The sequence below is a fragment of the Apaloderma vittatum genome, unplaced genomic scaffold (genome assembly GCF_000703405.1).
Source record: "Apaloderma vittatum isolate BGI_N311 unplaced genomic scaffold, ASM70340v1 scaffold22781, whole genome shotgun sequence".
NCBI classification, from domain to species: domain Eukaryota; kingdom Metazoa; phylum Chordata; class Aves; order Trogoniformes; family Trogonidae; genus Apaloderma; species Apaloderma vittatum.
Window position 1 is genome coordinate 45,286 of NW_009697848.1, and position 17,116 is coordinate 62,401.

Below are 17,116 nucleotides of genomic sequence, written 5' to 3' on the forward strand. Positions count from 1 at the left end.
CCTTTCACACTACGTAGTGTGAACTGAATGTTGTGTTTGTCACAAATGATGTCCAGGGCTTTTATCACACCACCCCTGAACTCCTACAGCCAGTACTAAAAAGCAACAACGTGAATGTCGTGATGGTACATGTATGTGCTGGGGCATACCTGAGATCCTGATGCACGCGGTGGTTGTGCTCGTGTTGTTATTTTAAGGCTGAAAAGAGTCAGAGCACAAAAGAAGCAACAGTAACAACCATGTTATGTGATTCTAGATGCAACAGAAGGGACTACAGCGATCTGAAAAATCAGGAATTTCTCTTTCTGTTTTCCTTCTGACAAGATTTATACTGCATGATCGAGAAGATTTTTGTTCTGTTAGATTTATATTTGGTGCAATTAATACACCAGAGAGAAAGAGAGGCTATTTTGCAGCCTCAGTTTCAGTTCAGAAGTATGGTGGCATTTGTAACCCATCTTATGCCAGCATTTTCTCTAGGAGAAGGAGGAGCCAGTAGTAAATATCCCTCAAAATGTTGACATACTTATCATGAATGAAGTACTGATAAGTATCAGAAGTACTGATAAGGTACTTAGAAAACTGGTAAGTATCATACTATGATATATTGCCATTGTGATGCAGTGAGACTTACTTGTAACTGATCTTCAAATCTTAGTATTAGCTTTTTTAGAATGGATTTTTTCTTTGTTAGGTTTTTTTTTTCTTTGTAAAGCTCATGGCTGACTATTTTGTTGAGAGATTAACTAGCAAGGGCTATAGGGAAAAGACTGTTACATCTGTTATTTATTTTAAACTGTATTTCGAATTTTCTCATCTGCCTCCTTAGAATTCGCTAACAAAATGCTTGAGAAGTGCATCTTGTTAGAAGCTTTTAACTCTTGCACTGAATATTCCTAAAAATTGTAGACTACGATATCTGTTGTTTTCTTTGGCAGTTTGTCCCTGCTGGGAGTGATTCTGATAGCCTTCCAGCAAGCCCAGTATATTCTAGCAGAGTTCATGAAATCAAGACAGAGGCCAAATCCTAGTTCTTCACCACAGCCGAACAGCAACTCCGTTGATGTCATCAGCTCTGATTCCTACAAGTAAAAATGTTTTTTTCTTATTTTGAATTGCTTTTTTCTGTACGCTGTTTATTGTGGAGTGATGCTTTCTGTCTGTTTGTATTTTGATATTGCTGTGGGCTGTTTTAGAGGAGGTAGTGTTCCGAGCAACTTCTGTTGGAGAGCTTTTAGTGTAGTGGTGTGTGTTCATCACCACAAAGGAGAGATTGAAGAACACAAGGGTTTGTGAATCTTGTATATTGTCAGTAGTACCTGGGGTAAAAATTGTGTGATGGAAGTGAAGGATACACCTTGTGTAGCAGCGATGGAAAGAATGGAAAGTTCATTAAAGGTCCTCAAATATGACCCTCTTGGGTGGTCGGTTAGACACTTACTCGCTGAAGCATGTAAGTGTGTTTGATGTCTGAGCACGTACTTAAGAGCCTTGCTCAACTCCCACTGAAAGCAGAATGTGCTTAGCTGCTATGATAAATTGAAGACTTAATGCAGTTTCACAGCTTGTGAATATGCCCCCCTTTCTCTTCTTACAAAAATATGCCATAAAACAATTTGTGATAGCTTCGTAGATAAAAACAACTCTCAGATAACTTTTTTTTTTTCTCTAGGGGAAGCTGCAAGACATTTATGGATTCCTATAGTTCATCAGATAAAGGTAAAGGGAAGGGCTTCCTGTCCGTAGGGACTTCTTCCAGCCGAAGTCAGAATGCAGCAAAGAGAAGTCCTGCGACCTACAGCCACTCTCAGAAGAAACACAAATGTTCAGTTTACTACAGTAAGCAGAAACCAAACACAGCAGCTGGCAGTGCTATTGCAGCTACTGATGAGAAACAAAATCAGATTGCGGAGAACCAAATCTCAGCACCAAAAGAGGACCTTTGCACTGATGTTGTCAGTGAGAACTGGGTAACTCTAAAATATGCAAATGGCATAAATGTTAACAAGAATTTAACTCTTCCAGAAAACTTTCTGGGTAAAGAAGAAAGTGCACTGAAAAATACAGTTCTCGTTAAAAATACTTCTTCAGAGTGTGATCTGAAGGAAGATCTTCAAACATGTATGTTTCCTAAGGAAACTAACCTTAAAACTTCAGAAAATCTAGTTGAGCTTAAAGAACAGGAGTTCTGTCCTGTGAAGACAGGACTGAAGAAGCTGCCCGAAAGTCACTTGTCCAGAAATACACCTCAGCAACCGCTGGAACTTCAAGAAATCTCTAGGAAAAATAGTGGTAATTTTTTTTTCAATTTCTGTTAGAAAAATTTATCAGATGAAATCTTCCGTTGAGTTCACTGTGATCAGGATTTTATCTTTCGCATAGGACAAGGAGATTTAGTGTTTCTTATGTGTTGACTATAATTTATCTGTTCACATTCCTAAGGAAACAACTTGCGTTAAAAGTTGTTTTGTAAATTGTAACTTTGCCTTGGTTTATGGGTTTCAAGCTTTTGCTGTATCATTTTAATGCTTAAAATAATTGATGTCGTATATTTGCTTGTAAGACACAAATTGCCCTTGTCAAAACATCCCCATTTGCGATTTACAGGTCCACTGAAAATCTGATGCCTGATTTTCAGAGTTAGCAGGCAAGCACATTCAGTACTGGATATTCAGAACTCCATGTAAAGTAACAAAAGCTGATATCAACGTGTTGTGAAATTACATTTTGGAGGAGTCCACAAAATGTAATCCTACATTTTGTAGGAATCCACAGATCAACATTTCTCTTATTAGCTGCATAGCTGTATTTTTGTTGTTGTTGTGAAACTCAGCTGCCTGGGAGTCTTACCTTTTCGGTTCACAACTTAAATTTTTAAGAGCAGCCCAAGAGCACCTGAGGAGAATCAAGAGCAGCATAGGAGAATGTGTCCTCTGTAAGCTTGGCTTTACTTTGGGCACTTGGTAAAGTAGTTGATTGCTAAAGACTGGCATTTGCTGCAGCTGTGGCAGAGTCTATGTAGTGAGTGAGCCATCACAGAGGGATTTCAGGCCCTGCTGTAGCGTGTAGTTGTTACTCTCAGTCTATTTTTTCCTGTGAGATCCAGCAGGTAGAAGTGTGCTGTCTCAGGCGGAGGCAGGATAGTTTCACTCATACTTACAAAGTATTTTGACATCCATCACGGGCTCTGAAACTGCAGAGTGTTGTTTGTTCTTTGCTTTGATTTAGGAAATCAGATGGGGGGATAAAGTGACCACTAATTCTGGCTTACTTGTATTTACGTGCACAGGAAAGTAACTGAGTATGGGCTGTGGAAATCATGGTTATACATAAACCAATTGGGAGATACTAGGCTGACTTTCATTGACAAAATTTCTACCTTGAGACAATATTTTGGGAGTACTAACAGTTGCTTTTATTCATTATTAAAGCACTACAGGCAATCTGCCACATTGTCTATAAGCAGTTGTGGTTTTCTGCACTGTCAGGCATGTGAGTATTTTTCTGTGTTTCAGGAAGTTTGGTAGGATAAATGAAGTCTAAAAAGTACCGTGTTGCCGTTTTCCTTTCTCGATTACAGTTACAGACATGATTTTGTGCAAACAGGGAGTCTTCAGAGTATCAGGTACTGGCATGTTTGTGTGCTGGAGAGCAGCAGAGCATTTTTTAGAGCTCTGGCAGCCTCCCTTGCCTGGTGTCTCCTGTGCTCCATTCACTAGTGCTCCTTTTTCAGTCATTGTGACTGCCTGCTCTGGAGGCGAGAGGGTGGCTGACTCAGAGCTTGGACGTTGCAGTTGCCTGGTAGATAGGAAACCAAAAAAAAAATCCATTTGGGGTGTGCCTTTCCTGTTTGAGACCAGTTTAATGCGAGAAGCGATGGCATTTCTCATGCAGAGCAGCCAAGAGTCTTGGTAGCAGTTTGCTGTGGATGTGTTGCAGATAGCCGAGATAGATGGAACTGATCAGAGCTGAAGTTCATTCTGGGCATCAGTAGTGCCCAGGTGGAGGGCTGTGACACGACTGGGCTGCTCAGCTAGTTGTTAAGGCGGGCTTCCCCTCATTTTCTTCATCTCTTGGATTTTGTTACACAAGAATAATTCTTCTTCCTCACAAGCCTCTTGAGAAAAAGAATTTTTAACATGGAACATATGCTAAAGAAAGGACGACTTGCCTTTGTCTTCATAGTGAATGCAAAGGCCACTTCAGAGACATAAAGCACCAAATAAAGGCTGTCCTTATTGTGCTCTCCCCATTTTTGAAAAGTCTCCTCCCCACCCAGATTGCAGGGTTTTTTCTGTTTGATTTTTTAGGCCAATATTCTCCGAGTTCAGATTCTTACAGACCCATGCCTTGGGACCCAAATAGCTCAAATGCAGATGAGATGAGCAGGACTTGGGTAATTTATTCATGTGCCCATGAACATGAATCAGTAACAGAACTACTTTTTGCAACTGCTGTAAGAATTTTTATACAGCATTGGCTTTTGATTTTGAAATTTTCAGCATCGTCAGCCTAGAGGTTAGTCTCCTAGTGTTTTGAGAAAAAAAAAACAAGTCTATTTTTCAAGAAAAATAGAAGATATCAGATTATTACCATTGGGAGTCCAGTCTCTTCCCAGGGAAACTGACGTTACTGTTTAATTGTAGGGAATAGCCAGCAAGTGCCTCTCAGGAATGAAACAGAAAACTGTGAGACTTTAAAAAAGCAGATCAACCTAAAGCCTTCCACAGAGAAAAAGATTAATAAAGGACCTAAGGAAGAGACGCCGTGCTGCGCAAAAGAAGAGGTTACTTCTTCTGAGGTTTGTATTGTGATCTTTCTGCTTTTCAGTTTTAAAATTATATTTTCATTGTTTATTTATATATGTATATGCCTACAGGTATGTATGTGGATGTACGTATTATTATGTGCAGTCACAGTTCTGAAACACTGGGAATTAGATGAATGAGGGACATACGCAGATGTGCTGTCCCACATCCGTTGCATATTAATGCTGCTTTATAGAATGATGAACAGTTTGGGTAAAAGGTAAAAGAGCTCTTGTGTTGTGATATTGGCTCTTTCACAACCAGAGATATTCTTCACTATTGTCAGAGCAATACTGCAATATAATGCCAGCTGCCAGCCAGTCATGATGTAGGAGCATACTCTGGAGAGGAGGTGTCCTGGATGGGCTGTGTGAGCCTTCATTTGCAGACGTGATCTCCAGGTACAGGGCTTTGCATCAGAAATTTGCATTTGAGAACACGGCAGGCAGAGGCTCCTTAACAGGTTGGGAAGGTTCCTTCTTCACCCTGGGTTTCTGAGCAGAGTAAACACACCAGGCTGTACCTTTGTTGCAGGCAGCATAAAACACTGAAAGAAATTCATCAAGTAATTAGTAAATCCAAGAATTTGCATTATATTTGCATCCTGTCTACTAGGTAGGAATCCCATGGCAAAAAGGTGTAAGGAGGAGTTGCTTACCGTGCTTGAGGAATATGCATGAGAAAAGAAAGGGTCTAGTCTTGTTTTGAGAACTGTTGTGACAAACTTCTTTCCATGTGTGGCTGATGGTGCTCAGTTTGTTTCTTGCATTTTTTAAAATGACTATTATTTGTTGGTTAAGTTGCCCCATAATTTCCTCAGTTGTAATTCAAATGAATGCCTCCCCCCACCCCCAGCTGTTGAGGAAAGGGAGGATTTATTGCTGCTGAACTTGGACACAAACTGATCATAAATCTGGCAGATGTTTTTTGGTTTTAGCACATTGGGAATTTTATTGACTGCTTTCCTTTTTCTCCCCCTATTTTTTTATTTCCCTGGAAGTCACAGCTAGATGCTGTGAGGGAGAAAATGCTAACATTGGGAATTCAAAAATTCCTTTCTCATCATCTGCTGGTGTCTTGAAGGACAGAGTCTTGGAAAGACTGGTCAGATTGATGGTGCTGGAAAGAGGATGTGCTGTGGAAAGGCACTAAATCATAAAGTAACTATGCATTTGGGTCAGGTCGTTTTGCCCAGAAAAATTTAGCTAGAAAAATCCAATGGAGTTAGTTTACTGAGTTAACTTCATTTTATAACGTATGTATTGTCTCAACTCGTATTTTTTTTACCTTTAGCAAGAAGATGCGTATAGGAAGAAGAAACCTCAGGAGAAGAAGGAAGGCAATGTACCAAATATGAATTGGAATAGAAATAGAACATCTAGAAAAAATAAGAAAAAGAACGTTAATGTATCTACAAGGTATGTATTGCCTCAACAAATCATGAAGAAATCCATTGTTGCTGCAATGTTTTTGCAGGGTTTGCATAGTACGTTAGGCAGGATTGCTTTATCTATTTAAATAAACACACTTTAATCCTGGCCTGAGCCTTTATTTTTAAGAATGTGCAGCATTAAGTATCACCAGCAAAAAAAACCCACACAACTATTTTCCATTTGTAAATCTATATGTGTATAGACACACCCCATTCTACATAGTGGTGGTCGCTCTCAGTTATAGTCTGGAATTTGCTGTCTGTGAAGTTTGGATGCTTAGCTTCCTTTCCGTTGTGTATTGTGTGGATAAAATCCAGTCTTATGTTCTTCTTCAGTGAAGAAAGGAGAACAAAATTGTTGAAGTGATTCCACCTTCAGGAGAATCATCCACTGTATTGAGTAACTGACGGAATCTTGTCTTCTAGTAGTTTTGGAAGAGGGAGAGAAGTGTATAGAAAAGAGACAGTGGTTTCCATTTTTGCCATAATGATTAAAAAGAATAGAGCAGCACTAGGCTCAAAAGAATATTGAAAGCAGCTTACGAACTTACTTTTTTATTTTCCCCACCCTGAGGTTTCTTGAAATGCATTCCTAAAGTGAGCTGTAATACTCTTAATAAATTTTTCATATATTTTAAATTTACTTGGATTGTTGTTTAAAAATACCTCTTCTAAACTGCTGCTAGAATAGTAGCATGAGGAGAAAATCCTCCTCCTTGCTCTCCCCCAGCTGTTTGAATTAAGGTCACAGTCCTACAAAGCCTTCACAGACTTAATTTTTATTGCGAGTGGTCCTATTGAGGTCAGTGGATTTAACAAGGAGATTGTAAATCTGAAGGGGCTGATATAACTCATTATAAACAAATTACTATTCATTGTGTGGGAAGTCAGCACATGTATAAATCTTTGCAGGATGCACACTTTCATAGGTAGGAAGGATACAAAAATGGAAGTGAAATACTCAGATTTGATGTCTTGCTTGAAGTGATTCAGCAGTTGCTGTTTTCTGAGTTGGGATGTAACCATTTCCTTCCTGTAGAAACTTGGCAGCTGGATTTTATTTGTTTTCCCTTAACACTCTCTGATTATGGTACTGGATCCAGATATTTCAGTTTTACTAGCAACAACTTAAGATTACTTCAGATGATGGTTTTATTCTAGTTGTAATTATGCCAGCGAAATAGACTTAGGGCATGTTTTAATGCGTACCTGGATTTTCGTGCAGCGCTAGACTGCGCTTATCACTGTTAATGCCTGATTGCCTTCTGCAAGTGCATTAGAGAATGGAGTTAAACATACACATGTACGGGAAGTAGTATTCTCTGTGGTGGGATATTGCATGTTGGGAAAGGTTTCTGTAAAGTTGGAAAATAAGACTCCTGAATCTATTCCTTGCCCTGCGTCTTGCCTCGATAGCCACTTGAGTTTAAGTGATTAATGCCTGAAAAGGAAAAAAGAAACCACAGCCGAAATGCAAACGTGTTTCTTTGGTTGTGGTTGTATCAGGGTGCCCGAGCAGAGTGAATTGAAGCACATGTGCAGTGAATTCGAAAGGCCGGATCTGAGAGCGAACGTTGGATTAAGAGCCTGGTGTCCACAGGGTAACGGGGAAAATTGTAAAGCAGACCAAAAAGCTAGGAGCTTGTCTATCCAGGGAGAAACAGGTACGCAATCTTCATTGTCTTAAACGGGGCAAGGGATGTGATGTGGGGTTTGTGGCCACAGAGCTGCATTCCTTCATTCAGAGACTTGGGCTTCTCTCCCTTTTGAGCCCTGATGCGAAGACAGTAGGACTGACATGATTGCAGTGCCTGAAATAAGACCTGCTCGCTTCTGCTTTCTCCGTGGGGTTGGGTGGTGGTGCACATCAGAAGGTGGATCAGTCTTAAGCCGTAATCCATCAGTCCTGGGTCAAGGGCTGACCGTCTGCTTGTGTGTCCAAACTAAAGCCAGCATTAACCACAGCAGCTGTATTGCAAAGGCCACCTTTAGGTGATTTTTAAAACCTGCTGCTAGCTTGGGTAACTGCTTCCTGCCTTTCTCTCAGGGTTTTGATCAGCTGTTTTTCCTGGCTTTTGGAAAAAGGAGGGCTGGAGGAAGCTATCAGTGTTTACAGGCTTGTCCTTTGCCTCCCTCATAAGAAAGTAAGATAGGAGAATCTAGCACTTAGGAATTTGTTACTTGCAACATTTGTCATTGCTTTTAGTGTGGATGTTCCTACATCTGGGATATGTTTTATGTTTAAAATATTCTCTATATGTTTCAAGGAACAGTATGGGCTTCCTGTTTCATGCTATGGCCTCTAACTGCACCGTACCCTCACTTGCATTCATTGTACTGGGCATGTTGTGCGAGTCATAAGCTCCTCATGGTAGGGGCCGGTGCATTTATCTTGAGGCTATCAATAAGTATTTTCTGTCCTATTATCAGTAAATGCAGAGAATCCCTGCAAATTCAGAGAATCTCTGTAAATTCTTGTTTCTGATGACTTTTCACTGAATCCGCAGCTGAAAGACTTTCTTAAGTGTTTTGTGGTTTTGTTTTTTTTGTTGTTGTTGTTCCTGCAACTTCTTCAGAAAGCTTTTATCAACGGTCCAAAAAGAAGTGTTTGGAGAAGTTTTGTTCTGATTCAAGCTCAGATTGTGGAAGTTCATCGGGAAGCGTTCGTGCCAGTCGTGGGAGCTGGGGTAGCTGGAGCAGTACCAGCAGTTCGGACGGAGATAAAAAGCCCATGGTTACTGCCAGGCATTTTCTTCCATCCAGTAAGTTCTGCAAATACCTTCTCCGCACAGTAGCAGCCAGAGTTTCAGCCTTCCTTGAGAATGGAAAGGGGTGTGTGGCATGAGGCACATAAACTTGCCTTTTATAGGACACCTCTCAGAAATACGAGGAGAGATACTTGAAAAGAAGTACCGCATGGGCTGTGGAGATGAAGATGAGCTGTCAGGCTACAGAGAACGTGTCAGGCTTCTCGCTGAGGAAGCTATGCAATTAATTTTCCTGGAAAGGTGGAAGAACTGAGAGTCACTAGTCAAAGCTACATTACTAAAAGATAGCATGTGATGTATCTGAACATGCCATCGTAGGGATAACGAATTGTGTGCACAGGACTTTTCTGTTTGTTCAAACTGTAATGCCTCTTCAACAAAAAAAAAAATAAAGTAATGCCAAATTCAGAATGAATTTGGTAGTAATAAGGAACCTCTCCATTAAGGGTGTGGTAGTCACCTATAAATCATAAAATACTTTTAAGACCATGGGGATGTAGACAGCATGCTTTGAAATAAATGCAGATTAGTGGTACTTGGATCTGAGAGAAAACTTGGTTAACACCGTTGATGATTCTGTTTGTGTGTATGTATATTCTGTGCATACTTCTTTTTTTAAGATCTTTGATTCTCACAGTCATTCTTTTCTTTAGGAGAGAATATTTCACAAAATGATTTTCCATCTGAAACTCCTATCACTTTAAATCTGTCCCATAACATCTGCAATACCAGGTAAAAGATTTGAATCTACACCTGTAAGACATTAAAGAAACACCATCGACTTGAAATCTTGTCTCAGTTTGATAAATTATACCTACCTGTTGTCTTGCCAATTTTTGATCATCTAACTGTACTTATTAGTTGGAAGAAGAAGAATCTTCTTTGGTACATGAAAAGATATATGCAAAATGGATTGTGCTGGGGAAATCCGATAAATGTTTCCAAATGTAAAATAAAATAGGGAGAAAAAGGAAATTGTTTTTTCCTTCTCACTTCTCCCATATCTTAGCAACCTACTACATTTCCATTACCACTTAGTTTTATTATAGTAATGATTTTATAACAAAAGGTAGGAGTGAGACTTTGAAGTTGATGGTTTTCTTTTAATGGGAGTAATGCTCTCCTAGGATATACAGCATGAAAATTGATTCCCCCCCTCCCTCACTTTCCTTTCTACCTCTTTACTGTAGTAGAAATGGCATTTTTAATCTTTATTACTATGAGTCCTCCTTTCACTTCTCATTCATGACTCTCTGTTTTCACTAGCAGAAGTAATTTAATCCTTTTCCTCTGGGATTCTGGTGCTTGAAAATGTTCCCTTTCCATTCATATTGACTGGTTTCTTTGATGAGATTTGGTAAATATGAAATTGGTGTTCATGTGTGCCTTCATGTCTTCATGCACATAAAAGTAAACTTGCCTGAAAGTTGCTGGGAGCGTTAAAACATGGAGAGATCCTGCTGATCTTCGTGGACTATAGCTTGTTTTCCAGTTTTAGAGAAGAGCAATAGGTTTGCAAATTTGCAATAGGCTGATACTTTGACAAAATAAAAGCCAGGTCATTAACGTATTGATTTTATTAATTTTGCATGTGTAATAAGTAACCGGCTTTTAATTAAAAAAATGCACAGCAGTTAAAATAAGGAAAATTAGGAAAGAAGCAATAGCAATCAGGGTATTCATTACAGTTTTTTTACATCTCTATATTTTCTTTGAAATACTTTGTATTATGAAACATAACAATGTCTAGACTTAAGAAATTAAATTTTCTTTTTCATTCAGCAGAGACATGAACAGCATCCCCCAATATCCTGAAACATTATGTCCCAATTTCACTGACATAGCTGCAGATCCTGACAAAAATAAAGGTCAGTTACTTTATTAATATCTGAAGCTTTTCTTTTTTACAGACTTTGTCAAGCACTTTCAGTGGTGTTGCTCAAAGCAGTTGTATACACGAACTTGATAGCTCTGTTGTCGTTAGAACTTGACTTCTAAACAAGTTAGGAGTAAAGATAGCCAACAAAAGCTTATAAGCTTGGTGTTTTTTGCCTCATCTTCTCTGTGTGAAGACAGTGTTTAGCTTTCAACTGCCATTTTAGGTATTCTTTTATTTTTTCCTCCTCTTGCTTTGCACAGATTTATATCTAAAAGTAATGCTGTTGGTAGATCAAGAGCAGTGGTTGCTCTGTTAAAATGAAGCTCGGCATCAAATCAGACATGACCATTTTTCTTTCTAAATTTCCACAGTTGGGACTTGCTCTCTTTGAAAGCGATAATGAACGAGATTGGATTGGACTGTTGAAACTCAAGTTTTCATTGTTTGTATCTCAAAGGGAAGTAACATTAACTTGTTGAGCGCAATTTATAAAAGCACCAGGCTGCATGGTGAGGTGTAATTTGAAAGCTGGTTATGAGACATGGTTCTCTGGGCAGCAGAACAAGGTGTCCTTTCTGCTGTAGGTTTAACCTGTGTCTGATAGGATACAAATGCTCGTTAAACTTTCTGTGCAGTATCGATATTTGTAATATACCTATCATGCAAAATAATGAACTAGAGCTAACTTTGCACCCATTGTCTCATGGAAGCTGCTAATCTGAACTTTTTCCTTTCTGCCTGTTCTCACAGAGCTGCTAATTTGGATTTTTTCCTTTCTGCCTTTCTCACGGAGTTGATAGGAACCAAGTATCTGTGTGCAGTCAGGGCACTCAGTCCGTAGAGAACAGCACAATCAATACGTGCCCTGGGGGCTAAATACAGCCGGAATGAGTTCACGTATTGTTTGGTCGTGAATGGCTCTTGTCTGTTAAAAACCCAACCCTGTTCCCGCTGCATTTGTGCATTTGGATTTCAGAGATGGTTTCTGACCGATGGGTGGGGGAGGCTAGTGGGGATCTGCCTCCCTGCCCTCCGTCCTGCTGTGAAGAAGGGTGCTGCCTTGGCACTGGTGGCCGATGACTTAGGAACTCTTTGCAGGATTTTCTTGCCCTGTTTTGTTGAATTTCAGCTTCCCAATTCGATTATTTTTATATATATTTTGAAACAAAAAGAAATCTTGAGATTTGTTTACAGATGGACGTTTGTCACCAAAAAATGGATTGGTTAGTAATTTTGATTTTGTTTTTACAGACTAGCATACCCCCCTAATTGTGGATCTGAGCATAAAGTGTCATTGTGATGTTCAGATTTTATGGAACCTCCTTCCTGTTGTGCATTTCATTCCTTTTCCCTTTTTCAGGCCTTTACCCAACAGGAGATTTGTGGCCTGCCCAGCCTGTCTGCCTGACAAACAGTCTAAACTACAACCTGGAGAATAATATACCGTGCATGATCCAAGAAACCCCCTCTGTTCACAACAGGCAAGTTTTACGTAAACACTACGGATAACGCCTTGTTCAGGCTTCTGTGATGCAGAGGACTGTACATGAGCTTATCTCACAATATTTGTAAGGCAGATGATAGTCAAAATAAAATTCTTGCTGTCACTTCAGTCTTAGTTCTAGTTGTTTATGCTCTTTCATTAGTACGTTGTCATTAATTTTGCTAAGATGAATTCACTGGTGTTCCTGCTCATATGTAGATATCCCAGAGATTCTTTCAAATTTAATGAACTACGTTTTGGAAAGCTTTTAATTTCTTCCACTTCTTTTGTAAGGCCAGGCAGAGGGCCTGCCTTTCAATTCATTGCCCTCTCGCTAAATACAAAGCTTCTGTATATCACAGGGGTGTGTTAGGCGGTGCGTGCTTTGGTCAAACAGCTGTTAAATAAAGGCACATAGTCCGGTTTTAAGGTGGTGTAAAGATACATGTTGGTCTGTCTGTTTCAGGCTCTGTGTAGACTGGGGTTGCTCTTCCTGTAGTAATAAACTTGAGCAATTATTGTGCTTTAGAGCATAATTTTACTAATGAAAAATGCACCACAAACTAGCAAGAAATACTCAGCTGCCACCAGCAGCGAAATGCAGCTGGTTCTTCAAGTCATATCCTGTCATTTGAAATGACAGAGTGGCAATGCAGAAATACCCAAGCGATGGTCTTGGGATCCCAGCCAGCCTGCTAACCTTGTCCTAGCTGTCATGTCAACAAACTGCAGCCCTGATCATTGGGAACAGCAGCCCAGTGGTTTGTCCAGCTCTTAGGTCAGATGAAGTGATTTGTGGCAGCTTCTGTATTGTGCTACAGTCATACACCCATCTCAGTTTGGACTTAATATACAAAAATACATGTAATTATTTATTCATATGTAAATTATTCATAACTTACAATAGCTTCTTGCCTGAATAGTAAAACTGAATTTGCACAGCCTCACGTGAATTCCTTTTATATGCCTATTGTGTCCAGACTGAGTCCAGACTTGGGCTTCTTCAAGCTTTCTGCATAGCAGGACTTGTTTTACTACTGACTTGTATTCAAGAATTACTTTGGAAAAATCTCCTTGAAATTCTGAAATTAATCCCTACAAGTTAATGTGTACTTTATAAAACATATTGTATAACAGGACTGCAAGACGTAAGATAAGGAAAGTATAAATCCCCATTGTAATTGCTATTCTTAAGCATTCAGATGTTTGAGAATGCGTTCCATTTTCTCTTGTTTCAGTTCACGTTATTCCACTTTTTATCTGCCATTTCCATGGTTGTGGGAAAGAAGTACAATTATTTTCTTTTCATTGAAGAATGAAAAGTTAGGCATTGCAGGACTCTGGTTGCTGCTATTACAAGTTGCTCATCTTCCACGAGGCAAAAGAGCTCAGTGAGAGAATTGCTGTGCTGACGTAGTGGCACAGATTAGATACTGGCAGAATGGGCAAGCAGAATGTGAAAAGCCTCATCGTCATTTACAGGGGTTTTGCATCCAACAGCTTCACATTAAATAAAAATTTTTCGGAATAATGTCAGAAGTCCTGCAAATTGTTTCTGACAGCAGATTTTTCTTTTTTCTTGGGACAGCTTCATTGACTGGAACGCAACTTGTGACAGCCAGTTTTCCAACATGTATTGCCCACTAGAGATGAATGAATACGGTGCTTTCCCAGAAGGTACGATGAAATAAAGCTTATGTATTATCACAGAACATGTTCTTTTCCTCTCACCTTTTGTAGAACAAAAGGCTGAGCCTGTCTGTAAACATCTGGGTGTTCATTGCTTAAGTGGACTTTACTATTTCCAGCTGAGTGGGTGCTCTGTAGTAATAAAAAATGTCTGCATGTGGCAGATGAGAAGACTAATCTTCGTATGGAGTTATTAAGCCTGAAAAGCCAGTATACAGGACTCTGTCTGAGAGGGAACAGAAGTGCTTGTGACCACGGTATTACACAAATCTTTTGCACAATTTTCTTTGTTTCCTCTCTGGCAGACTTCTGCCTTGCAGTGTGTGAAACAGAAAGCCTCTTGTGACCAATTACCTTTCCAGGCTACAGTTTCTTGGCTTGGGAAGTACACTGGCAGCAGCCTAGAATTCTTTAGCATTACCTAACCAATAATTAAAGGTCAGGCTACAGTATCACAGGCATCAGGGTGATCCCTTGGGTGCTTAGAGCTGAGGCGTGTTGGCAGCGAAGCCTGGGTAGGCTCTGCCACGCACGTTCTGTGGCTAATAAAGGCTCTGTTCTCCAGTAAAGAGATTGCCAACTCTTTATCCCATCCTCCTGATAGCAGTTTGTTAGTGGGTCCCTAATACACAGTGGTAGTCCTGTTAACAGGAGTTGTTGGGCTTTGCTGCTGTGCTGCCCTGAAGCTGCCTGAAGTCGCTGAAGGCTTAGGTTGGCTCCATCCTGGCTTGCCCTGAGACGATTCAGCGTTCCACCACAGAAACGTTAGCAGTGATTCTATTGCAGAAGCCTTACTTTGTCTTTCTGCTTTTATAAACTGCAGAGAACATGAACTACCCCAGTGGCTTCCCGGGTACTGCGGCGGTGCAGAACACAGCCTTCATTGACCAGAACTGCCCCTCTGCCTGGAACGCGCCTCCCAACATGCCACCCACCTGGGAGCCTGCCAGCTACGTCAACTCCACAGTGAGTGTTGTCAGGGTGAGGTGCTGCCTTTGGGTGCCTCTTCAAAGCCTTCCCAGAGCATTTCTGGGTCCCCCCTACCTGCTGCTTGGAGGTTCTGCATGAATCCCTTAAGTAGCCTGATGTATCTATTTGATGTGAGTGTTGGCAGCCTGGCTTTTTCCCAGCTGTTGGTCAAGGTTGTCACTGGACCTTGCCTGTGAAGTTCTTAGGACAGGTCCTTTTGCCTGAAAATTGTCTAAAATCATCTTCCATGTGGAAGAACATTTTGGACTTGTATAGTCTGCTGATTCTTTTTCCGATCAAAATCAACCTTTTCAAATGAGGGTAAAACACAAAAAGTGCTGACAGCAAAACCCAAAGAGATTTGGGAATTGTAGAGCTGAATGGACAGCTGCTCTCAGTGATTTTGACAGGGGTTTTTTTGCTAGGAAATCCAAGAGATTTAAGCTGGATTTGTGCAGATTTCTGAATGCTGATTTTCACCTCTTATGCTGCAGGCTAGACATTTTATGTCTAGGTTGTGTCATCCCATAGCACAGTGCAGCGACTTCAGTTCAAGGTGGTCTTCAGCTGTAACCACCTTCTCTTCTGCTCATATTCCAGAATCTTCTATTTCAGAATATTTTTTTTTTACAATAGGTTTATTTTGAATAAAACTAACCAAGTAAGTCAAGGAATAGTTAAAAAGTTAAAATTCTGCCGTGCTAAAAAGTGGCAAAACTGGTAGAAGACTGTTTCCTAAAATAAACGTGGCTTTATTTCATATTAGAATCGGGAACATCAGGAAACAAAGCAGGTAGAGATTGGAAAATGCATTAGATAATTCAGTTAATTTCCCTGCTGAGCTTTTCCCCACAACACATTACAGTGTTTCATTCAGTTTTAAAAGTCCCAAGACTTCCATGACCTTCTCTGAGAGACTTCCTTGCAGACTAACACATCTTGCCCTCCAGGAGGTTCTTCATAAACTTTCGAAATTTTCTAGCTAAATTCCCTAGCTCCCAATTATAGTTTCTTTTCCATACTGAATACCCGTCTCTGCTCCCAGCGTGCAGTACTGACACATACTTCAACATTTTCCTTTTTTTTTGTCATTTCTTAAGCGTCCTTCTCTTTTAAACTCTCAAAAGATGCATGGTGCTCTTCACGTCTTCTCTTTCTCCCTTGTTTTATTTAACAGCCTGAGCAGAATTGAATATTCCTGTTAGTGATACCAATACCGTGCAAGGAGGAGCTCATATGGCTTAATTTAGCGAGGTGCCTTTGCACACACACGCTGATGCTGCTGTAGTATTTCGGGCAAGCATGTTGCTTTGTAAACCCACGTGCAGTTTTCTGCTTGTGTGTTTCCCAAGTTCTCTCCATAATTGCTGCTTCCTCCCATTTAGTTCTACATTTCCCTGTTTTCTTTGGCAAACGGTCCGTTCTGCAGTTTCCCATGCTGGTTTTATCTTGCCCTACAGCCCTACCTCTCAAGCACTCGAAGCTTGTCTCCAATGTCTGGACTTTTTGGTTCCATCTGGGCACCTCAGAGTGACGTTTATGAAAGCTGCTGCCCCGTCAGTGCCACGACCCAACACTCGACCCACGTGGAGAACCAGGCAGTTATGTGTAAGCAGGAATACTATCCGAGGTTTAACCCCTTCCGTGCCTACATGAACTTGGACATATGGACTACAGCAGCCAATCGAAATGCAAATTTCCAACTTTCGAGGGACTCGGGTTACTGTGGAAATGTGTGAAAGGAATTTGATTTAAAAATGTGAATAAAGATGCTTGCAATTTTGATTACTAGAGTAAGCTGGTTGTTGAATAGATTACAATGTTGGTGGATATTTTGGCACTTTTATATTGAAAATAAATTTTTTTTTTACTGAAGTCTCAGCATTCAGTGCATTTTAAAAAGCGAAGCATATTCCGGATGCTCTTACTGTGAGGTGAAGGCCATAAATTTGAAAATCCTTTTTTTTTCCCCCAAGTATTTGGACACTATTAGGTTCTTAAAAGCATCCGTGAACCTGTAATGCACATATGTGGTATAAACTAGGAGCGGTTTTGCATTTGTAGGTACAAAGTTGCACCTGTAAGTAA

The 17,116-nt window shown here is 40.2% G+C and overlaps 1 protein-coding gene across 1 annotated transcript in view; it reads left to right on the forward strand.

The window, feature by feature from the left end:
• Positions 1-16,903, forward strand: part of KIAA0922 (KIAA0922 ortholog) — a 46,946-nt gene extending 30,043 nt beyond the window's left edge. Inside the window, exons 21-32 of the mRNA XM_009877797.1 lie at positions 939-1,088; positions 1,673-2,292; positions 4,647-4,801; positions 6,102-6,226; positions 7,747-7,904; positions 8,817-9,002; positions 9,662-9,740; positions 10,791-10,876; positions 12,248-12,368; positions 13,959-14,047; positions 14,883-15,025; positions 16,489-16,903. Of these exons, the coding sequence (XP_009876099.1) occupies positions 939-1,088; positions 1,673-2,292; positions 4,647-4,801; positions 6,102-6,226; positions 7,747-7,904; positions 8,817-9,002; positions 9,662-9,740; positions 10,791-10,876; positions 12,248-12,368; positions 13,959-14,047; positions 14,883-15,025; positions 16,489-16,767 (2,191 nt within the window). The 3' untranslated portion in view covers positions 16,768-16,903. The remainder of the gene's footprint in view (positions 1-938; positions 1,089-1,672; positions 2,293-4,646; positions 4,802-6,101; positions 6,227-7,746; positions 7,905-8,816; positions 9,003-9,661; positions 9,741-10,790; positions 10,877-12,247; positions 12,369-13,958; positions 14,048-14,882; positions 15,026-16,488) is intronic.
• Positions 16,904-17,116: the final 213 nt, after the last annotated feature.